At 41.4% G+C, this 25,348-nt stretch overlaps 1 protein-coding gene across 1 annotated transcript in view; it reads left to right on the top strand.

The window, feature by feature from the left end:
- LOC135195755 (CCR4-NOT transcription complex subunit 2-like) overlaps positions 1–25,348 on the top strand; it is a 118,394-nt gene that overhangs the window by 86,878 nt on the left and 6,168 nt on the right. The window contains exons 5-6 of the mRNA XM_064222204.1: positions 7,952–8,101; positions 8,284–8,545. Coding sequence (XP_064078274.1) covers positions 7,952–8,101; positions 8,284–8,545 — 412 coding nt within the window. The remainder of the gene's footprint in view (positions 1–7,951; positions 8,102–8,283; positions 8,546–25,348) is intronic.

Below are 25,348 nucleotides of genomic sequence, written 5' to 3'. Positions count from 1 at the left end.
ATTTAGTAGCCCTGAGTTTCTTGTTGACATTGGTTGCGTTGATACACCCTCCGATGATCGTTTAACATGAGACCAGGTTGGACTGCCAGCACTCGTCTTTCGGGACTGAGTCGCCTTTTTGCTCCGCGCTCCTTTCTCTTGGCACCAGAAAGCTCAAGTCAGGAGTTGCTCATGAGCTGATATCGCTGCTGGCGACTTTGGGTTGCGTTGATACACCCCCAATGTTTGCTTAGCTTTGAATCGCCAAGGCAGTCCAGGCACTCATCTCAGGGAAAGAATTGTCAATACCCGATCCTCTCTCTTGGCGCCAGACATTCGTGAGAGAGCAGGTGTCGTAGTGCTTGATAAAGTCATCGGGGTGCAGCCTTGCTGTCCTCATTTTGTCTGACTGGTCGGTCACCTGACTTTAGTACAGACTGACTGACTATACACTTACTCCTTGTCCTTTACTACCTCAGTTCTGCGGCATTATGGTAGGAGACTTTGAGTTCTTAGTATCTTAGACCTCGGGTTGAGTTTTTATTGCCTATGATATATATTTCTTTGATTGTTTTATGTCCTATTCTGTCCGAAGGGGAAATTGTACTCAGATAATAATACCTGTATAGTTTATCTAGTCCCACCCATCCTACCCCACGATCTGCCTATCACAACTGATTTTCAGGGAAGGTTTTGTAACTGTCAATGGCAGCGTTGCCAACTGGCGGACAGAATAGGAGGTAACAGGGTTGCCAGTGTGGTAAATTTTGGTGCGGTTTTTGGGGATTTAGGGCTAGATAAGTTATACAGGTAAGTATTATTAATATTAATTTTAGAATAAAAATTCCATTACTACCAGAATAACAATAATACAGTGGTACCTCGACATATGAAAGTCCCAGCTTACGAAAAATTCAAGTTACAAAAGCTAATACGAAGATTTTTTTGGCTCTACATACGAAGATAATTCAGGTTACGAAAGGTTATTGCTGTAAAGTCCCGAGATTCGCCTGGACCACCGATAACAATTTTAAAATTTGCGCACCGCCAACTGAGTAGACTCACCATCATCCTCCCGCTCTCCCATTGGTTCCTGATGCTAGTCACCGCCATAAGATCCTGCTCTCCTATTGGCCAGCATCTCTCCCGTCGTGCTCTACGTAAAGGCGTCCCTCGCCCACTGCTTCGCACCACCATTTGTGTATGCACGCGGAATTTGTTCATTCATATGTAACGATTTTGTTTATTAACGTAAATTCGTTAGTGATTTCGTGTTGTGTGAGAACTTTAGTACATATAATACATAACTTAATCACGTACAGTATACGTCGTCATGGGTCCCAAGAAAGTTGCTGAAGTTCACGGAAAGAAGAGGATGCTTTCTATGGAGACAAAAATGGAGATTATCAAGAAGTATGAAGCTGGCATGCGGTTGAGTGTGATCGCTAAGGAATACGGCCGAAATCCTTCGACGATAGGCACCATTCTTAAGCAGAAGGAAGCCATCAAAGCAGCTACACCTTCCAAGGGCGTCACTATTTTGTCCAACAAGAGGAGCCACATGCACGACGAGATGGAGAGGCTGCTTCTTGTCTGGATAAAAGACAAAGAAATCGCTGGCGATACAACATCCTAGACGGCAATCTGCCACAAGGCCAGCGATATTTTCGGCGATTTGATTGCCCAAGACGATGGAGGAGAAGGGACATCGACGCCAACCCCAAACTTCAAGGCTACTCATGGGTGGTTTGAAAAATTCTGGAAACGGACTGGCATCCATTCGGTGGTGCGGCATGGGGAGGCGGCCAGCTCGGACACGAAAGCGGCCGAAGCCTTTATTAAGACGTTTGACGAGATGACGATCAACGAAGGCTACAGTTCTCAGAAGTCTTCAACTGTGATGAGACTGGCCTTTTTTGGAAAAAAATTCCTCATCGGACGTACATCGTAGAGGAAGAGAAGAAGCTACCCAGGCATAAGCCTATGAAAGACAGGCTTACACTCGCACTTTGTTTGAACGCCAGTGGGGATTGCAAGGTGAAGCCCCTACTTGTGTATCATTCAGACTCCTCAAGCCTTCAAGGCCCACAAATTGCTAAAGGAGAAGCTTCCAGTGTTGTGGAGGGCTAATGCGAAAGCCTGGGTAACGAGACTTGTTCACTGAGTGGGTAAATCTTGGAAGAGAAGCGCCTCCCTCTGAAATGTCTGCTGTTGTTGGACAATGCCTCTGCTCACCCTCCTGCCTCGAGGAAGATATCCTAGCGGAGTATTCTTTCATCAAGGTTCTTTATCTTCTGCCTAACACCACCCCTCTCCTCCAGCCCATGGACCAGCAAGTGATATCGAACTTCAAGAAGCTGTATACGAAACATCTTTTCAAGAGATGTTTCGACATCACCGATACCACAAACCTCACCTTGCGTGAATTTTGGAAGGAGCATTTCGATATCGTAATATGCATCCGACTCATCGATCAAGCTTGGCAGGAGGTTTCGAGGCGAACCTTGAATTCTTTGTGGAGAAAACTCTTTCCTGATGCTGTATCCACCCGAGACTTCGAGGGATTCGACGTGGGCGAAGCTGGTGCAGATTCAGAAACAGTTGACGATCCTGAAACTGTTTAGCAACCAGATCTTGACGAGATCGTTGCACTCGGCAAGTCCATGGGGCTGGTCGTTGACGAGGACGACGTCAATGACCTTCTCGAGGAGCTTACGACAGATGACCCGAAGGAGTTGGAGACCATGCAATATAACATAGTTCAAGAAGAGTTCTCTAGCAGCGGCGAGGAGGAGGAGGACGACCCTATGACAATGGTAGAAATTAAGGATGCTGTAGCTGCCTTTCATAAGGTGCAATCATTTGTAGAAAAGACACACCCCGAAAAGGCTTACACAGGTCGTATGCTTGCTCAGTTCGATGACGTTTGCCTGAGTCGTTTCAGGAACATAGTGAAAAGCAGGCAGAAGCAATCTTCCTTGGATAGTTATTTTTTAAAGAGGCCTTTAGTAGGAGTAAGCAAACAGGAAGATCCAAGTGGTACTACGAAAAAACAGACAGTTGAAAGTGGTGAAGAAATTGAAATTTTGTTTTAAAAAAAAAAATACATAAAGTATAAAATAGTAAAAAGAAAAAATGTAAAAATAAAAAAATGACAAAAAAAAGAAATTAAATTTTATGTTTTTTGTAAAGTTAAGTGTTAAGGTTTTGTGCCATTTGTTAATGTGTTTCATAAAGTTTATTCTTAATGTTTCCTGACATTTTTTAATGTGTTTCGTAAAGTTAAGTGTACGTACAAGTTTTCTGCCGTTTGTCCTCCTCCTCTTTTGCCACTTTCGGAGATAGCCTCACTTGAAAGGTAAGGTTCCACATTTTACTACATATGTACGTGCAGTATTTTGTTGTATACCATGCACACTAATACACTTTATTTACAGGTACTATGTAGTAGTACACATTAGTAGTACGTATTAAGTTAGGTATTGAATGGTCCAAATTGTTATATTTCATGGTTTATTGGTCAATTTAGCTTTATTATAAAATTTACTAGGGTGTTTTTGTAGGGCTTGGAACGAAGTGGGTAATTTACATGTAAAATGCGGTTTAAGATACGAAAAGCTCAGGTTATTAAGGCCGCATCGGAACGGATTAATTTCGTATCCTGAGGTACCACTGTATTTTGTATTGAAAATGAATGTTACGTATATTCCAAACATTATTGCTACCATGACTAGTACTATTACAATTTCGAAAGATAATCTTGCTATGAATGCTACCATAATTTGATTTTCATATACGTACGTACATTTTGTCAGCTGGCTGGCTTCGCATAGATAAAAGTTGATTTAACTGAGATGAGAGATTCTTTCTTCAGATCTCCATTACATGAAGAATGAGTAAAAATGTATTTTATTTTTACCTTTGGAAGCCACCATTGAATATTGGCAGTGACAACTTAAACACAACTCTAAATGCTTAATAGTTATGGCAGATGACGTCAATCAGCTGTTTCTCCATATAGAGAACGTGACTTTTGCCTGATTAGGTTGTAACATTGACAGATATCCATTAGCAAAAGTTGAATAATAGTTGTGTATTGAGAGTAATGATCATTTTAATAAAACTGTTGTTTTAATGTGTCTAATCATATTACATGTATTATTACCATATTATAGTATTATGATATGATCATAGCGATCTACCATTTGCATTCTGGTTTTGTTTACATTTTTAAAATAATCAACTGATGATGTTTTACCAATATCATCACTGTTTTTAGTTGCTGAATGGAACTTAATTCAGAGATATGCCTATAATATACAAGGTGAGAATGGTTTTATTACCTTTATTGTCAGTTAATATCATAATGTGAATCTGTTCATGTATGTTGATGGTTATCGCACTGCAACTAGGTTTAGCCTACCAATGAACGTCATACATATACCTTGAATAGGCTATTTATTATGAAGATATGCCAATAATGTATAAGGTAAGAATAGTTTTATTACCTTTATTGTTAGTTAATATCATAATGTGAGTTGTTTCGTGTATGTTTGTGATTATCGGACTGCAATCGAGGCTTAGCCTACCGATAAACATCCCATACGCAACACGTTTGTCCCGTGATACTGTGATTCATACTAGCGATATAGCTTGAGAAGCGGTCCAAGAAAAACCTGTGAATGACTGATTCCGTGATTGCTGATTCACGATTAAGCGATGCCCCACTGCAGTCACAGATTTTTTCATAGAGAAATTACTGTACAGTGGTACCTCGTTTGTTGAATATTCAGTTTTTCGAATGAAATTTTCAATAAAATTTTGTATAGTTTGTCAAATAAGTGCTCCTACTTCGAACTGACCAATTATCTTGTTTATACTACAGTGGTCCCCCCATATTCGCAGGGGATGCATACCAGACCCCCCCCCAGTGAATAGTCAGAACCCGCTAATATTTGGAACCCCTATAAAAACGCTAAAAACAGCCTATTTTGTTAGTTAAAACTCAAGAAAAACCACTAAAAATTCTCATACTTGGTTTTTTTAATAGTTTTATCACAAAAAGTGCATTTTATGATGAAATTGATTAAAAAAAAACCCAGGAATTTGTGGATATTTCTCATAGAAAATAGAAAAATACTGCGAATTTTCCGCGGGGAAACGTTCCAGAGAGAAATCCGCGAATGTGTGAGTCCACGAATCTGGAGAACGCGAATACTGCGGGCCCACTGTACTTGTGTTTGATGGCCTAGTGCATCCTGCAAGAAAATCTGTACTATAAACATGTTTTTTCTTTTACAGTATGTTGTTTAATGATAACCAATTCAACAAAATAGATAAAAGAATAAAGCATTTTAATATAAAATTGTGCATAAAAGGTTTACAAAATCATATGTCACCATGGTGATGTCTCATGTAGCTGACTTGAGACTGAACTGTGCTTACTTGTGAAGTGGTTTTAAACTGTCAACACAGTAGAGCATCAGTTGCTGCATAAGTTCTTTTTGTTTTAAATGAGTGCAAAGATATCTAGTGATATAGTGTGTACAGTGGATCCAATTAATCATATGGTCACACCAGTCACCCCAACTGTTATTTCATGAAAAGAACTCTCTTCCTCTATGTAGCTGTATCCTTCCGAATATACGCTGCATCTGCCCCCAGACTGTCATGAACTTAAACTTGCCATCTTGGCTATATCTTATTATACCGTTATAACATCTTTACATGACCAGTGTTTCATAAGAGACCTGTTGTAAAAGCTAGCCTATATACAGGTGGTTTTGTAATTTAGCAGTCATCTTACACTACAGATATGAGATAAATTAATGAAAATTTGCCATAATTTTTGACCTCATCTTTCTAAAGGTCATCTTACAAACATAAATATACGGTATGTCAAAAGTAGTCTCCAATACTTTGCTTTAAAACAACTTTATTTTCTAATCTTTCCCAGTATACAGTCGACCTCAGCTTATTTACGGTTCAGCATTTATGGCTTCAGTTATTCGTGGAAAATTCGCCTAGTCACAGATTTTTTCATAGAGGAATTACTGTACAGTGGTATCTTGTTTGTCGAACATTCTGTTTTTCTAATGAAATTTTCGGTAAAATTTTGTATTGTTTGTCAAACGAGTGCTCCTACTTCGAACTGACCAATTATCTTGTTTATACTACTTGTATTTGACGGCCTAGTGCGTCCTGCAAGAAAATCTGTACTACAAACTATTTCTTCATTTACAATATATCGTTTAATGATAACCAATTCAACAAAATAGATAAAAAAATAAAGCATTTTAATATAAAATTGTGCATAAAAGATGTTTAAAATCATACGTCACCATGGTGATGTCACACGCAGCTGACTTAAGACTGAACGAAGGGAGCGTTGATGTGAAAACAATCAAATGCAATACAGAAACAATAAAGAAGTAAGTCTTAATTGAGCCAGTGTTTGGTGCACTAAGCGAGACTGTATAGTATAACCATATTCAACAAAATAGTAAATGAAAGAACAAAGCTTTTCACAAAATTTAGCATAAACTATCAACAAAATCATTTGTCATAGCAGGTGGTTTATATTTTTTAGGAATAATGAATAAATGATTTTTTAAGTTATCATACATCATGATATTGTTGAGGAGAGAAGAAGAGACAGTAAAATCTTTACTGTACATAAGATGTTCATAAAAGCAGTACCAATTCACATGAAAATAAGAAATTGAAATTTATTTCAAAAATTTGAAATAGTGATAAAACATGAAAACAGTCAGATGCAATAAAGTAATAAAAAAGTCTTACTTGAGCCAATGTTTAGTGTGCTGAGTGAGACTATACAGAGGAGAGGGAAGATGGGGGTCTGCTTCCTAGTGACTTACCAGCTGGGCTGGGATGATTATTCACCTGTTTCTTTCACTTATGCTTGATTTGTCCAAATCACTTCTTTTTGTTACAGTAAAATACCTATCTAGTGACGGTTGCATTTTACGATTTTTTACCACTGTGAAAGTAACTTGGCTCCATATTAAACACAGCTTCTGCATGCCTTCAGTTGTTTGTTAAAACAACTTCCTTGTGAAAAGGTACTTAATCTCTTTCCTTTCCTTGTGAAAAGTTTTTTAATCTTTCCTTTTCTTGCATTCTTTACTTATTACTGATTTGTTTGCAAAATCCTCATGTTCATTTTAAATTCTGCCGTTTGCCAACAGTAAGTTGATGTATTGTGGCATAATTAATCTCTTTCATTCACTTAAGATCCAAGCGTAAGCACATCAGCAACCATACAAGCTGATTACTCTCTCTCTCTCTCTCTCTCTCACACACAGTTGGACATGCACACTTTTGATTCCTTTGATTATCCTTGTAAAATGTGAATAAAATTGATTTTGTTACCAACCTTTGCCTACTGCGACTATTTTGGCTTTCTCAAAGGGTTCCCATCTCCTCCCTCCATCCCCCAGCTGGCTGTGCGCCATTTTGACCAAACAGTTTGTAAATCATACGCGACTCTTAACTTTTGAACACAATAATAGAAAAATTATGAAAAGGATGACTTTTTGGGTTGGTTAGAACGAATTATCCTGATTCCCTTTATTTCTTATGGGGATATTTGTTTCATATTTTGAACAGATCATATTTAGAGCTGTCTTCTGAAATGGATTAAGTTTGAAGTCTTGAGGTAGTACTACTGTATTTTTATGTTTTTGTGACTAGTTTAAGGTATATTTGGTGTTTGAACCATTAAAATAGGCATTATAAGTATTTTGAAGGGGGTCTTTGGTGTTTGAACTATTAAAATAGGCTGTTATAAGCTTTATTAGAGGGAATTTTGGTATTCGTTGGTGGGTGTGTTGCGCATCCCCCGGGAATACTGGGTGATAACTGTTATAGTTTTTGCCTCGCATGGACAGAGTTAAGTCTGTTTTTAGTGAAAGGTAATGCATTTTTTGTGGAGCATACTAACCGGAAATAGTTTTCTCACATTTCCCAGATGATGGTCTCTCGGGGAATGAAAAGAAGTCCAGTTCCAGTGCCAGCACAGATACCTTATCGGATGCGGCGATTGTCATAAGACCTGTGGAAAAGAGTCAGGCAAAAAGAGGGATACAAACCTCGCATGATGGTCAGTATTAATGTAACTTGTCATGTTTGCTTTTTATACATATTTTTCATAAAGAAAAAAAAAATCCTAGCTGAAAAGTGTAAGGTAGAAGTAATGCTAGCATATTAATTGTTTGGTGCTTCTTGGGTCATTTAGGTTTATTGTTGTCACTGTAATTTTTTTTTTTTTTTGTCCCTTACTAGGAAAAGTGACCAATATCCCCGGGGGCATGGTAACCGATCAGTTTGGTATGGTGGGTCTCTTAACGTTCATCAGAGCGGCGGAAACAGACCACAATCTTGTTTATCTAGCTTTAGGGTCTGATCTCACAACACTGGGACTTAATCTTAATTCTCCGGAAAATCTCTACCCCAATTTTGGTGGTCCGTGGGCGGAAACTCCCTGCCGACCCCAAGATATTGACTACCATGTACCCCAAGAATATTTAACAAACCAACAAATCAGGTAAGGTGTAACTGTAGTACATAAATTGGTATAAAGTTCAGTAAATTGTGTGAATAATGGTAATTATAAGTTTCGGAGTGATTGCATAATTATATTTAGATCAAGGGTAATTTTAATTTATTTTGTGTTAGGTGAATCCATTTTTCAAAGGTTTTTGATTTATGATGGTTTTCATAGCGTAGATTTTTGTCTTACATTAAACATTGTGTTTATTCAAGAATTTCAACTTGCCAGGTTATTTTAGGTAATGGATGGTCAATTATAGTGAACCATGGAAGCACTTTATTTAATTTTTGCCATATAATGTTTACCATATGACAGAGCTTTAAGGTTCAAAAGATGTAGTGCTATCAGCTTAGAAGAATGCATTTTAAAGTAATATTGCTAGTAAGTAGCAGTGGTTAAAATTACACAGAAAATCATGTCAGTTTGCAAGCTCAATAAAATTTGAGAAGTGCAATGCACAAAGAATTGTAAAAAGTTGAGCTTTGATAGATGAATGGTCCAGATGGGCCATAGAATTGTCGGTATCAAAGATTAAGAACAAAAGGATGTGCAGAGGTATTTCATATAAAACCATATTGTCATTATTTATGGAATCTTCTTTTGTAGAAGTTATTGCTTGCAGAAATTGGTGGTAGGTAACTTACTTTAGTTTTAATGGAAATAAAATAACCAAAACTTAAGTTGGTGGAGAAAGGTGGCAGTTTCTATGGCAAAATTTTTCCAAGTCTTTTGACCTTTGGGAGATTTTGTTTTTTGAAATTTTCATACGTGTTTCTTCCAGAAAAATTTTCTTTGTTCCGCTCTATTGTTTTGGGAACTACCTTAGTATACAAAGTTCCTTGTAGGGTGGTAGTGCTGTCATCAGTGGACCTCTTGTAGTGCACTGTAGGCATTACTTAAGACCCTTTGCAGAGTCCCTTCGGCCTCTAGATGCAACCCCTTTCATTCCTTTTATTTTACCTCCGTTTATGTTCTCTTATGCCCCTTTCTCCACCCACTCTTTATCAATTGCGTCATAGTGCAACTGCGAGATTATCCTCCTGTTATACCTTTCAAACCTTTCTAATCTCAATTTCCCTTGCTGCACTGAATAACTTCATACCAGGTCCCAATGCTTGGCCTTTGGCCTAAATTATATCTTTCATTAACCCTTAAACGCCGAAGCGGTAAAAAAAAAAATGTCTCCCGTGTGCCGGAGGTGTTTCAGAGTGAGCGCAGAAGCGGAAATTTTTTTTTTTTTTTTAAATCAGAGCGCGCTTATTTTTCAAGATTAAGAGTTCATTTTTGGCTCCTTTTTTTTCATTGGCTGAAGTTTAGTATGCAACCATCAAAAATGAAAAAATTTATCATTATCATATATAAATAATGCGATATATGATAGCGCAAAAACAAAATTTCATATATAATTGTATTCAAATCGCGCTGTGCGCTAAACAGTTAAAGGTAACAAGTTACTTTTTTTTCGTTGTAATGTACACTAAATTGCGATCATTTTGGTATATAACACATTGTAAAACGATAAAAGCAACACAGAGAAAATATTATCACAAAATAATGCATGAATTCGTAGTGCGCGGACGTAAACAAATATTTTTTTTAAAATTCACCATAAATCTAAATATTGTCTTAGACTTCCAATTTCTTTCAAAATGAAGACAAATGATTGAATATTACTATACTGTAAGAGTATTAGCTTACAAATGCAGTTTTCGACCATATCTGACGAGTTAAAGTTGACCGAATGTCGATTTTTTTTATATAGTATATATTTTTTATATGCAATTATTTCAGAAATAAGAAAAGCTACAACCTTCAAATATTTTTCGTTTTATTCTACATGAAATTGCACACATTTTCATATATACAACTCTATGAAATGCCTAATATGAAACTGAGCAAATATTCCGAGAATGGGACGTACGCATTTCGGAGATTTGTGGCGAAGAATCCGCACGCGGAGGGAAGGATTTTTTTTTTTTTTTAAATTCACCATAAATCTAAATATTTTGCTAGAGACTTCGAATTTGTTTCAAGATGAAGATAAATGACTGAATATTACTAGACTGTAAGAGTTTTAGCTTACAATTGCGTTTTTCGACCATTTCGGTAGAGTCAAAGTTGACCGAACGTGGTTTTTTTTCTATTTATCGTGATTTATATGCAAATATTTCAAAAATGAGAAAAGCTACAACCTTCAATTATTTTTTGTTGTATTTTAAATGAAATTGCGCACATTTTCATATATAAAACTTTATGTAATGGCTAATTTAAAATGGTGCAAACATTACCACAATCGCACATATGATTTTTTCGGAAGAGTTACCGCGCGGACGTAAAGAAAATGTTATTTTTTTCATAAATTCACCATAAAGACTTCCAATTTGTTCATGAAACTTACCTGTCAGATATATATATAGCTGTATTTTCTGAAGTCCGACAGAATTTTAAAAACTTCCGACACACGCAGTGGTCGGCCAGGGGGTGGTGGTTAGTACCCATTCCCGCCGCTGGGAGGCGGGTATCAGGAACCATTCCCATTTTCTATTCATAATTTTTCTGTCGCTGGTGCTGAAAACACCTGTTTTCAGTACCTCCGTCTTAGGATTTTGGAAACTTCATTGCCGCTAAGTATCCTAATTGTCTTTTGATTTATTTACTTGGATTTGTGGGATTTGTGGCTAGGCATACGCTATCTTAAATTGATTGAATTTGATTCATTTTTGCATAAAATATCTGAATCTAGTTAGGCTAGTTTCAGACGGGGTTGTCTGCAAAGATAGGGTGTGGCTACCGAAAGCTTCGTTAGATCCGCACTTGGTATGTACGAGGGGTATGGGTCTTGCTTCTTTGTTGAGATTTGTCATGTAAGGAGTGTGAGACTTTGTCTATTCCGTAAGGAAGACGTATGATTCGTATGTACGCAATTAATCATTAAACATGTCTAATTCCGTAAGGAAGACGTATGATTCGTATGTACGCAATTAATCAGTAACAAAAGTCAGGGTAGTGAACCTGCTAACCTTCCTGTAGACTTTATTTTGCCTAACCCTGTAGTATGGCCTACGGGCTATGAATATGTCTACGAGAGGTGCTCGCTCTCCTTCATTGCTGTATAGTGCTACTTCTGTAATTGTTACTCCTAACCCTGCAGTGTTGCCTTCGGGCCCTAAGCAGTGTCTGTAGAGGAATTGCCCTTTCTCTGATACTCTTTCGATTCGTATCTTAGAATCGAAAGTGCTTGCTTTAGAGAGTAAAAGTGAAGTGCAGAAGTGCAGTGATACCCCTTGTGTAGTGGAGGGTGCGTCAGATCGGCCTCGTTTCGCCTCTAGGCCGGGACCTCTGCTTGACTCCCAGGACCCGGGGAGGGAGCATGTCGAAAGCCTAAGGAGGGTTACAAGGAACCCCACCGATCTGGCGTGCCTTCGGCAGTTTCTGATGAAAATCCCCAGACTGCCAAAGTGCGTGCGCGTGCACGAATCCTGAAAGATTGCTTCTCGTCCTCCGAAGCGTCTTCCCCATGCAGGGGTTGGAGCTTTCGGAAGGACTCGCGCCCTCTAAATAGAAGCTTTGTAGAAGAGGACGCTTCACGTCCTCTCTCTCTCTCTCGTTATGCGTTTCAGTGAGAAGTAAGAAGGCGAACGTACGCCTGAACTCGTGTCCGTCTTTCCACCGAGAAATACGTAAGAGAAGTCATAGTAGCAGGAAGCTTTTGAGAGCGGACGCCCGGGACGCTCGGATGGACTCCAGGCGCGCGCGGGTGCACGCCAAGTGCGCGCCGCCAGTGGACGCCCAAGTGCGGCGCCAGTGACGCCGAGCGCGCTCAGGGGACGCCGAGCGCGCTCCAGTGACGCCGAGCGTGCACCAGCGCACGCCAGGTGTGTCGCCTGGCTGAACGTTTCTGTTGAACTCTTCAAGCTCTTGTTTCAGATATGGGCCTAAAGAATGTTTATCTCTACCTCCGGTGATACCTTCTACCTCACCTGCAAAGAATGTGAAGTAGGCAGTGCTTCGGAGGAAGTTTAAAGTGAACAGACAACTTCTTCTTCGAAACCCAGCAAGACATCGGGTTTCGTGAATTCAAGAGGTCTCTGTCAATTAATATTGCTTTTCGCATAGGTGGATGGAGTTAAGGAAAGCTCAAGGGAAGATCTCGTTTGCTCTACCGCAACCTTTGCCATTCTGCCAATAAATTTAAGTTGCCACTACCGCAGTCAAGACTTTGCGATAAGGCAGTTACGGGTTATGTAAGGCTCGATGTCCTGCACGTCAGGACTCTCGGCAACGTTCAGTGGGATTCTTGCAAAGGCACTCATCAAAAGGACGCTCTTCAGGAAAGCGCAAGACAGGACTTCCTTTGCCATACTGCCAATAAATTTTAAGCTTTAGCAGGCATTAGTTGTGATACGGGAGAGGAAGCTGGTTGGAGAGTTTCTTCCTCTTCCCAGGATAATTTTGCAAGCTTTTTAGCCCATCTGAAAGGGTTTTTCAGATGATAGATTTTGTTAGTTTCTAGTCGGGACTACGCTGCCGAATTGAACATCGTCGTTCTACCTGCCGTAAGCCCAGTCTCTTAACAGGATTCTTGCCCCTTCCTCGTTTGAGACAAGGGAATCGGAAAAATTAAATGCTTGACTCCCTGGATTACGTTTTGTCAATTCAGTGACTTTCCCCCATTGACAATATACTTTCGTTTTTGTCAAGTAAGTGGGTATCCCCTCATTGACAAAATATCTCTTTGTCCCGTAAATGGGTTAGTTCTCATTGACAAACATCTCATTAACTTGATATTGCGTAAGCGAATAAGCTCTTATTGACAAGATTCGGAAGAGCTCTCATTCGTCATTCGCAGACTCGTACAGAAATAGACTTGTAGACTACGTCAATGAAAGCTTATATCCAGTAACATAAGAAGCTTGAGCTGACTGCTTCGATTCTCTTAAGTTTTGTTCATGAAACTTGCCTGTCAGATATGTATGTAGCTGTATTTCCGAATTCAGCTATATATATGTCTGCCAGGTAAGTATGAACAAACTTTATTGTGATATAATTTCATATTTTGCCTTGCGTTATTTTACTTCTGGTTGGTTCAAGTCATATACGCTTGCTGTAGTTACCTCTTCGGATGGCAACCGAGAGGTCTATTGTCTATTTTAGGACATTTAATCGTTACTCCCTGCAGCCTTCCAGGAGTTTCCGATTTATCTTTTACCGTTGTATGGTAGTGTTCTGACGACACAAACGCATCTATATATTTAGCGTTTTCTGTTTCGCTTAAATATACCAGCTTGAGAGTCTTTCTGCTCAAAAAATAACGGACCTATTTCTTCGTAGAATAGGGTAGCTGGCAACCCAGGCATAAAGTTAAGAGACGACGTTCGTAAGCTGCTGGCTGCTGCTGTCACGCTGTGTCTGTCCTCCAGTCAACGAGCCAGTAACAGATTCGGCGCTGTCATGGGCGCTGTAGGTTACGTCTCTCCTCTCCTGCGGGATTGACTGACTAACCGTATCTCTGTGCTGGCGGTTACGCCTCTCCTGCGGGATTGACTGACTAACTGTATCTCTGCCCTACAATCACGGACTTTAGCCTAAGATTGAGGGGATTTCTTACGTGAATGAATAAACGTTGCATTCGTTTTGCCTTACTATGTTTCAACAGAGTTATCTCTTAATCCTTTCGGTGCTCGTTACCGCACGGTATAGAACTACGAGTCTACCGCAACATTGCACTTTTATATGCTCTCCTGCTTAGGCAAAGCGCAGCCTTATTAGGGAAGTAAGCATACTCTGGGAGGGAATGGATGAGCTTGCTGGGGACCATTTCCTTCCTGAAGAAGTTTGTTTCCCGAATAGACTGCAATTCAGACCACAGGTTTTTCCTACCGGGAAACTGAAATATTATTCAAGATCTAGGAATGATTCTGAACATCTCTCAGTGCGTTTATCACCTGAGGTGATAGAAAGAAGGTGCGGACATCTGGATAGGGTTTCAGATGTCCTGGATCTTAATCTGAAAGAAGTAAAAGCGATTCGGTAGTCCCTCCAGTCCTCGTAACGAGTTTTGGGAACCAGTGGTCCGATGATCAACTCTGATATTCCACAGCTCTCTCATATCTTAAGAAGTATCTTCTCTCGGTCCCTGTTCGAGTTTACGAGAAAGCCTATTATAACAACAGGCGTAGAATGTAACGATCCTCTAGAGGTTCGTTACAGGATTGCAAAAGTCCGTACGAATCGTCTAGATCGACGGCAGCAACTATTGACTTCCGAGTGGAATCTTTCTTTAGAAGTAAGTTGAGTTGTGGAGACTTTAGGGACGCCCTTTCATTCTTCTCTTCGATATGTTGAGGACGAAGAGGCTTCTTCTTTTCTGCTCCCTTATTCTCGATCCGGGATCGGTACCATTAAACGCCATCCTATGATATTGAACGGGGATGGATATTTAGTCTCTTTTCCCCTTTTTTCAATCGCTTAGGAAATGTAATAAGAGGATTTATGACGTCACAGGGAGCGACAATGACGCTGATCGCCCCATGTTGGCCTTCAGGATCCTGGATTCACAGAGGTCACATACTTCCTAGTTCACTTTCCAAGGACCTTTTCCGAGAGAGTCGGTCTACTCTAACTCGAAAGGTACCTATAACTACCTATATACATCTCCGCTCTGAGTCTGACTAACGTTCAGGAGGCTATCGAGATGTTGACAGGAATAAGATTACCGTCTTCCATTTCCGTCTGAAGAATGGGATAAGCTGGCAGTCACAACTATTAAAGAATACGCAAATATGTTGTTGACGGCCTTTGGGCTCAGAGATTTGCGTCTGTCAAACAACAAAGCCCTTCACGATCTTTGAGTTCTGTGGAATCTCGAACCTCGCTCATCATCTACTTTTTGTCTCACCTGTTTTCTCGGAGTCAGAACACTCGTGCGAGATCAGGGCGACATATAGTAGCCCTGAGTTTCTTGTTGACGAAGTCGGTTGCGTTTATACACCCCCCGATGATCGTGTAACATGAGACCAGGTTGGACTGTCAGGCATTCTTCCTTCGGGACTGAATCGCCTTTTTGCTCCTCGCTCCTTTCTCCTGGCACCAGAAGCTCGAGTCAGGAGTTGATTCGCTGACGACGTTGGGTTGCGTTGATACACCCCCAAGGTTTGCTTAGATTGAATCGCCCAGGCAGTCCAGACACTCATCCTTCAGCGAAGAATAGTGCCTTATGGTCTTCAGGGTACAGCCTTGCTGTCCTTGATTCGTCTGACTGTCAACTGGTCGGTCACCTGACTTTAGTACAGACGGACTGACTGTGCATGTCCAGATCGAAGCTTTCAATATGGAACTTAGACGTAGTCTGAAGTTCTTGATGTCAAAGCATTCGAACCTCTCCTACCTGTTAACTTCTTGCATGTGATCAGGAAGGCCTTCTTCTAACCACCCTAGATGCGACAAAGAGGGTTAGTGAGATTTTAAGCCATCGTCACAAGTTTTGGCTTTAGAGAACACAAGGCGGTGTGCTCTCTAACCCTTCCGTTGTGGCCTAAGAATGGTAACCCGTTTTGTCCTTGGGCCAGGAGCTTGGAAGCAAGGATGGCACAAGTTAGTGGGCAGGAGCCAGAGAGAGTCCTGTGCCCTGTCGGGTCTCTCAAGTTTTATCTACATAAAACTCAAGAAAGTCGAAGTCAATCGGGCAATCTGCGTGTTCCGAAAAGACCAGACTTGCCCATATCGAAGAACAGCCTGGCTTTAGTGTTAAGGAGTTCTTTCAAAAATGCTCCTTCATTGTGTTTGCACAAAGATTTGAAATCTTTTATCTGAATGCTCACGAGGTGAGGGCGCGGCCTCGGAAGCATTTCAACAGAGCATGGCACTCAGCAACATCCTGAGTACCATGTTTTAGCGAAGCAACTCTGTGTTCACTTCACACTCCCTGCGAGATGTGAAGATGGCATATGAGATCTGCTGCTCGCTAGGGCCATACGTGTCTGCAGACACAATCTTGGGGGCAAGAAGTACCACTCATCCTATCCTGTAGAAAATGGTTAGGAAGAGCTCTTAATTTAGTTGTTGAGTCGCCGACAACGGCGACTTCTTAACTCTTAAGCCTTAGTTAACACACCTTAACTTTGGCTAGGTTGGTCAGGTGGTGATATATATATTTTTATATATATATATTTTATTTTACTTTCTTAGCCCTCATGGTATGGTCAATATGGTCTAGTCACGTCGTGGTCTCGCCCCTGTTGACAGTCATCTGGAGTGCACCAGCTATATAGGTCTCTACCTCGCTGGCAACTCTAGTAGCACAAGCAGACTTACGTGGCAGTAACCACGAAGCCAGCTATGCTAACAGGTGGAACCAAGATGTAAATCATCTGCATGCATTTGTTTCCCAAAATCCTTCTATTCTGTCCCTTCCCACCTCCAAAGGTGGGATTCAGCTATATTATATATCTGACAGGTAAGTTTTCATGAACAAAACATGAATATTGTTATGATACAATAAAGTTTGTTCATACTTACCTGGCAGATATATATCAAGTACCCACCCACCTCCCCTCAGGGGACAGTGGAAATAAAAATTATGAATAGAAAATGGGAATGGTTCCTGATACCCGCCTCCCAGCGGCGGGAATGGGTACTAACCACCTGGCCGACCACTGCATGTGTCGGAAGTTTTTAAAATTCTGTCGGACTTCAGAAAATACAGCTATATATATATCTGCCAGGTAAGTATGAACAAACTTTATTGTATCATAACAATATCATTTTGTTGCAAAATGAAGGTAAATGCTTGAATATTACTAGAATATAAGAGATTTAGCTTACAATTGCGTTTTTCGAACCATTTCGGTAGAGTCAAATTTGACCGAAGGTTGAAAATTTGTCACTTATCATTTTTTATATGAAAATATTTCAAAATTGATAAAAGCTACAACCATGGGTTGTTTTTAGTTGTATTGTGCATGAAATTGGGCACATTTCCATATATAAAACTTTATGTAACGGCTAATTTTAAAATGGTGCAAAATTACCACAATCGCATGTATGATTTTTTTCGGAAGTTACCGCGCGGACGTAAGGAAAAAGTTTTTTCATAAATTCACCATAACTCGAAATATTGAAAATGCAAATTAAGGTAAATGATTGAATATTACTAAAATTATAAGAGTTTTAGCTTTTACAATTGCATTTTTTGACCATTTCGGTAAGAGTCAAAGTTGACCGAAGGTTGAAATTTTGGCACTTATCGTTATTTATATCAAAATATCTCAAAACTGATAAAAGCTATAATCATGAGTATTTTTTTGTTGTATTCTACATAAAAATGCACACATTTTCATATATGTATAATACTCCATGTAACGGCTAATTTAAAATGGTACAAAAATTATGTCAAAGTGACGAAATAATTTCCGAGATGTGTCACAGATACTTTTTAGTGCGGCAAGAAAGAAATTCGCGCTTGCGCGCCTGCGTAACGATTGTAAACAAAACATCACCTCGATCCGTGAACTCCCAGCATCCCCCAAGGCGCGTGATTCAAAAGTTTTCGGCTGGTAGGCCTATAAGTATTTTTCCGCGAGACATTTTGACTCGACGTTTAATATGTCCATTCGGCGTTTAAGGGTTAATATACAAGCTAACCAACTTTGGGCTGTATCTGCATCATCCTAGGGCTCAGAGAGGTATTTCAGTATGTGTATACTACAGATGGTAGTGAGGGTTCTGTTTTCTCCCCTCGGCTTCAGCTTAATTGCTATATACTACCATTTTTTTTCCTTCATTCCTTTTTCTGTTAACCCTTAAACGCCGAAACGGTAAAAATAAAAAACTCTCCTGAATTCCGGAGCCGGTTTTGAGTGAGCGCGGAAGCGGAAAATTTTTTCAAAAAATCACAGCGCGCTTAGTTTTGAAGATTAAGAGATCATTTTTGGCTCCTTTTTTTATCATTGCCTGAAGTTTAGTATGCAATCATCAGAAAGGAAAAATAATATCATTATCATATGTAAATAATGCGATATATGGTAGCGAAAAAAAAAAATTCATACATAATTGTATTAAAATCACGCTGTGCAAAAAATGGTAAAAGCTAACGAGTATCTTTTTTTTTCGTTGTATTGTACACTAAATTGCAATCATTTGGATATATAATACGTACATTGTAAAAGAATAAAAGCAACACCGGGAAAATATTATCACAAAATTATGTACGAATTCGTAAAGTGCGGACGTAAAAAAATATTTTCACTTATATAACTTACCCGGTGGTTACATATAGCTGTCGTCTCCTGACGTCACGGCAGAATTTGAAATTCGCGGTAGCGCTAATGGTTTGACAGGTGATCCCTCTACTCCGCCCTCTACCGGGTACCGGGAAAAACCATTCCAACAATAAATCAGAAGTTTCCTGCCGTCGGAACCGGTAACACGGTTCCTCTGCTGGTTGGAATTTGGAATGATCATCTTGGTTTTCTCCTTTTGGTGATGTACCTTGAGTTTACTGATCTTTTTGCTAGCGCTATAGTTATTTTTGGTTTTTGATATTTGTTGTCCGCTTTTTAGGAATTATTTTGAATTCTTCACGATGTCTGACACCGGCTCTGTTCAGTATAGGGTGTGTAGTAGTGGGTGTAAGACTAGACTTCTTAAAGCTTCACTTGATCCTCATTCTACTTGTGTTAGTTGTAGGGGACGTGAATGTTCTTTTGAGAATACGTGTGAAGAATGTAAGTCTCTAACATCTCAGGAGTGGAAGGCACTGGGAAAGTATATGAGAAAGTTAGAAAAAGATAGAATCAGAAAGGCTTCACAGAGATCTTCTTATAAGTTAGTGAGTAGCCAGGATATTCCTCTGAATTCTATTAATCCTGTTCCTATTAACCCCGTAGTGGTTGCTCCTGCCCTCGAATCTGATCTCCCGATCCCGATACCGTGTCAGTATTACGAGCCGATATGGACTCGAAATTTGTCTCTTTCCTCACCACTATGCAGAAAATGGGTGAGACAGTGCAAGAAGTGGTAGTTAAGTGTGATAAATTACTTAGTGCAAGTGTAGTGGAGGAGGTGGTTGTTCGGCCCGTTCGTCTCCTAGGTCTAGGCCCCTGTCAAACTCCCCAGATCCTGGGAGGATGGCATGCCGAAAACCGAAGGGAGGCGAGCGGGACCTGCTCCCGAGCAGCCGCCCCCCTCAAGCAATCCTGTAGCCGTATCCCAGGATGCTGTCGCTCACCATTGGAAAGGTGTTGCGAGGAAGTGTTTTTCGTCAAGTGACTCTAGTTCAGATGTTCCTCTTATAGAGGTTGGCGTAATAAGACTTCTAGACCGCTGAAAAGGTCGCGCGATGTTTCGCCTGCTGCGGTTCCCAAGAAGGTGGCGGCTGCCGAACCTTCTTGTAGTTTTTGGGAGGAGCCTGAAGCTTTTTTCTCCGGCGGTTTTCGATTTATCGCACTTCTCTCATAGAAGTGGAGAAGCCGAACACGCACACTCCTTCGGAGCCTTCTCCAGAGCCTCCTCAAGCGATAACTCCTGCGGCTCCAGACTGTTTGTGGATCATCCTTCTACACCTCCCGCGCCTTCTACGTCGGTGGATCCTCAACCTTCGGTGTTTGAACAGATGAATGCCAAGTTAGGCAGTATCTTGGAGCTTTTTGGCAAGTCTCTTTCGTCCCCGAATGCGCTCCCGACCGCCTTACATCTTCCGCAGACTACTGTGCAGTCCTCTTCGCAGGCTCCTTTGCAGTCGCCTCTTCAGGCTCAGACTCTCCATGTGACTCCTCTTCAGACGCCACTTCAGGCGCCTGGTCGGACTCCTTTCCTGACTCCGTCTATGGCGCCACGTCAGGCTCTCGCTCGAGCGCCAGCGCGGCCGCCAGCTCAGCCGCCAACGCAGCCGCCAGCTCAGCCGCCCGGATACGTCTCAGTACAGGCTCAGACGTCTTCTCCTGATTTCTCACACCCTCCTCGGACGCGTCAGGGTGCGACTTCGCCGAACAGGATTCCTCTTCCGATGGAATGTTCGCCAGTTTCGTCGAAGGAAGCTTCGGAGTTGGAGGAAGAAAGAGAAGGACTTACAGAAAAAAGACAAGCATTTGTCGGGGTATAAACTCCTTTTACGATCCTTCGTTGACAACTTTGGAGATTCTTTTGCGCCTTCCGTTCCAGTTTCTCCTAGTTCGCAGTGGAAAAAGGACAGTAAGCCTGACTCCTCGTCCTCGTTCACGTGCGTCTCGTCCTCTCGATTTCGGCTAAGAAAGCTATCAAGAAAGTTAACGCTTGGCTTTTGGAGAAGAGGGAACAGGGGAAAAATGTTTTTTATCTTCCCCCTTCGAGACTTTCGTCAAGGAAGCCGTGTCTTGGTATGACACTGGAGAAGTTTTTTCCCTGGGTGTGACTGCCTCCGCTCAGGGAGACTTTTCTAGTCTCGTGGACTCTTCCCGCAGAGCAGCCCTTAATACTGCTAAGATTTTCTTTTCAACAAATGAACTGGAGCATCTTTGCAAGAGTGTTTTCCGTGTTTTCGAAGTTGTTAGCTTCCTGGATTGGTCCATTGCTTCGCTGGCCAGGAAAGTCAAGTCATTTGGACTTTCGGAGGAGCAATTGAAGGCATTTTGGCCTCGGTTACTTGGAAAATTGTTAATTGTTTATCGATAAAGGCATCTGTTGATGGAGCTTCGGAGCTCGCTGCCATTTTCGCCTCTGGAGTGTTGAAGAAGAGACAGCTTTGGTGCTCCTTCTTGTCGAAAGGGGTTTCATCGAACCAGAAGTCTGCCTTGCTCTTCTCTCCTTTGGACAAGAAACACCTATTTCCGCAAGAGATTGTGAGCGAGATCGCTCAATCTTTAACACAGAAAGCGACCCAGGATCTTTTAACACAGTCAGTGAAGAAGCCCAGGAAGATAGCTCCGGTTCTTTCTGCTTCTCGGAGTGCTCCCTCCACGGAAGCTCCTAAACCATTTCGAGGGAGAGCTCCCGTTCGATCTTCCTCCAGGTTTCGTGGGAGAGGTAGAGCCTCTTCTAAAACCACTCCCTCTTCCATCAAAAAGTAGGCCCGTAGTCCTCCACACAGCAGTAGGAGCCAGATTACACCTTTTTCTGGCAGACCTGGTTTCATCTCTGAGCGGATCCTTGGTACGGTCCAGGTCCTGAAGGAAGGATACACCATTCCGTTCATCAAGCACCCCCCTCTCACAGAATTTCCTGTGAATTTGTCAGCCTACTCGGAGAACTCCGAAAAATTTGCTGCCCTCCATCAAGAAGTTCTCGCCTTACTGGCAAAGAGGGCCATAGAGTTAGTGGACTCTCCGCAGGAACCAGGATTTTACAATCGCCTTTTCCTGGTAAAGAAGGCCACGGGGGGTTTGGAGACCGGTGTTGGACGTCAGTGCCCTGAACGTCTTTGTCCTGAAGACGAAGTTTTCTATGGAAACGACCCAATCGGTATTAGCAGCTCTTCATCCTGGAGATTGGATGGTTTCCATAGACCTTCGGGACGCTTATTTTCATATTCCGATTCATTCGGAATCGAGAAGATTCCTGAGATTCGTGTTCCAGGGCCGCATTTATCAGTTCAGGGCCCTCTGCTTCGGCCTGTCGACAGCTCCACAAGTGTTCACCAGAGTTCTGTCGTCAGTAGCAAAGTGGCTTCATCTAGACGGGATACGAATATCCATGTATCTAGACGATTGGCTTCTCAGGGCAAGGTCCAGACAGAAGTGTGTGGAGGACCTACAAAAGACTTTAAGGATGACGGAAAGCCTAGGTTTGTTAGTAAACAAAGAAAAGTCATGTCTCACTCCTTCTCAGGAGATAGTTTATTTAGGAGTGAGACTGAATTCAGTTCTTTTTCAGGCTTTTCCGTCTCGCCAAAGGATCGACTCTTGCCTGAAACAAAATAGACGAATTTCTCGTCAGACAAACTTGCTCGGCGAATCAGTGGATGAGCCTTTTAGGAACCTTGGCTTCAATAGAGCAATTTGTAAGTCTGGGCAGGCTCAGCATGAGACCACTTCAATTTTACTTGAAGCAGAAGTGGCAAAGGAAGAAGTTCCCAGACTCCTTCGTGTTCCCCATCTCGGAAGGAATCAACAGGACCTACTTTGGTGGAAATCAGAAGGAAGGCTAGAGGAAGGCTTGTCTCTAAGCCAGTTGAGCCCCAACCTTACTCTTTTGTCAGACGCATCGGACAAAGGGTGGGGAGCTACTCTGGGGAGAAAGGAAGTGTCGGGTCTTTGGCAGATTCATCAGAAAAGCTGGCACATAAATCTAAAAGAGTTGAAGGCGATTCATTTGGCTCTAATGCACTTCAAGACAGAGGTAAGAGGGAAAGTAGTGCTGGTTCAAGCAGACAACACCACGGCTCTCTCTTACATAAAAAAACAGGGGGGGACACACTCGTTCTCTCTGTGCGAGGCGGCGAGAGACCTACTCATTTGGGCGAAAGAGAACAAGGTTGTCTTGAGCACAAGATTTATTCAAGGCTCGAAGAATGTAAAGGCAGACATTCTCAGCAGGAGAGGACAAGTCCTCTCCACAGAGTGGACATTACATCCTCAAATATGCAAGAAGCTTTGGGGATTTGGGATGTCCTCAGTTGGATCTCTTCGCCACAAACAAGACAGCTCGTCTACCACTGTATTGCTCCCCAGTTCCAGACGAGGAGGCGTTTACAGTGGATGCCATGCTTCTGGACTGGTCAAATCTGGATCTGTATGCCTTTCCACCTTTCAAAAATGCTAAGATTAGTTCTGGCAAAGTTCAGAGGTCATCAGAACGTCAGGATGACTCTGATAGCCCCCTTTTGGCCGGCCAGGGAATGGTTTCCGGATATACTACTGCTGTTGACGGACTTTCCGAGAGAGTTACCGTTAAGGAAGGATCTACTCAGACAGCCCCACTTTTCTAGTTTCCATCACAACTTGTCCGCTCTTCGACTAGTCGCCTTCAGACTGTCGAGCATCTCCTCAGAAAGAGAGGATTTTCAAAGAGAGCTTCAAGGGCTATTGCTAGACCCAGAAGAGAATCCTCTGATCGAGTGTACCAAGCTAAGTGGGTCCAATTCAGAGCTTGGTGCAAAGAAGAAGGAATTTCGTCTTCTAAGACCTCTATAGCTCAGTAGCTAACTTCCTTCTTTTTCTTCGTGAGAAGAAGAAGCTTTCTACCCAGACGATTAGGGGTTATAGAGCTATGTTGTCTTCTGTGTTCAGACATCGAGGATTAGACATTTCTAATAATCAAGACCTCTCAGACCTGATTCGTTCCTTTGATACGACCAAGACAAAGGAGTCAAGAACAGTAGCTTGGAACCTGGATGTAGTTCTTAAATGGCTGATGTCAGATAGATTCGAACCGATCTCCTCTAGTTCTTTTAGAGATCTGACCAGGAAGACCCTTTTTCTTTGTGCTTTAGCATCAGCTAGAAGAATCAGTGAGCTCATGCTATTGATAAGAGAGTTGGATCGCTAGGGCAATGCCATTTGCTCATCAATGCTGGGGTTTTTGGCTAAGAATGAAAATCCCTCACGTCCTTGGCCTCGTTCTTTCTCTATAAAGAACATTTCGGAGTTAGTGGGGCCTAATGAGCCTGAATGTCTCTGTCCAGTGAGAGCACTTAGACATTATGTCAAAGGACCAAAGGTATAAGGTAAGAGTGATAACCTGTGGTGTTCAGTGAAAGATCCTTCTCGTCCTCTTTCTAAAAATGCGCTCTCCTTCTTTTTAAGGAGTTTGATTTCTGAGGCACACGGACAATGTCAGGACTCAGATATCAAAGTGTTTAAAGTCAAAGCTCATGAAATTAGAGCAGTGTCTACGTCTATGGCCTTTACAGTAATCTGTCTTTGAAAGACATTATTAAATCTACATATTGGAGAAGCAATTCTGTCTTCGCATCTCATTATCTGACAGATTTTGCAAACCACATATGAAAATTGCAGTACATTGGGGCCATTCATTGTGACTGACACGGTATTGGGTGAGGAGAGAAGGATGTATCCCATACCTCACTAACTTTTCTCCTTGATTATGTTTTTTGTATTTTTAAGGTTGTCTGAAGATACAGGGAGTTTTTTGAGTATCTTTCAGTCTTTTAATGTCTGGTGTATTTCTTAAACGGTTGTGGTGATCCCTCGTTTTTCATTGTATTTTGTGGTGATTTGTACTGCGCCCTGAGCAGGGGCATTATAGTCTTGTCCGTTACGGTCACGTCCTCAACGGCAAGTACTTATTATTGTGTCCGACGCACGGATCCATATATCCTGTCGGTACAATAAAGGCCAGCAGACTACAGAGGCAGTAACCACTGAGTCAGCGGTCTTTAAAGGTAAGGAACCTATATCTTCGGATAATTCCAACAGTTATTTTAGCTGCCATTGTCCCACCACCTAAATGTGTCAATCAGCTATATGTAACCACCGGGTAAGTTATATAAGTGAAAATGACATTTTTATAATAATATAAAGTTTCACTTATACTTACCCGGTGGTTACATAACGAAGCCCGCCCTCCTCCCTCATATGGACAGGTAGGCATGAAACTTCTGATTTATTGTTGGAATGGTTCCCGGTACCCGGTAGAGGGCGGGAGTAGAGGGATCACCTGTCAAACCATTAGCGCTACCGCGAATTTCAAATTCTGCCGTGACGTCAGGACGACGACAGCTATATGTAAACCACCGGGTAAGGTATAAGTGAAACTTTATATTATTATAAAAATGTCATTTTTTTCAAAAATTCACCGTAAATCTCAGTATTGTTCTAGAGACTTCCAATTTGTTTCAAAATGAATACAAATGATTGAATATTA

This window comes from Macrobrachium nipponense, chromosome 16 (genome assembly GCF_015104395.2).
Source record: "Macrobrachium nipponense isolate FS-2020 chromosome 16, ASM1510439v2, whole genome shotgun sequence".
Classification (NCBI taxonomy): domain Eukaryota; kingdom Metazoa; phylum Arthropoda; class Malacostraca; order Decapoda; family Palaemonidae; genus Macrobrachium; species Macrobrachium nipponense.
The sequence above is the reverse complement of the archived record's forward strand: the minus strand, read 5'-3'. Positions and strand labels throughout refer to the sequence as shown.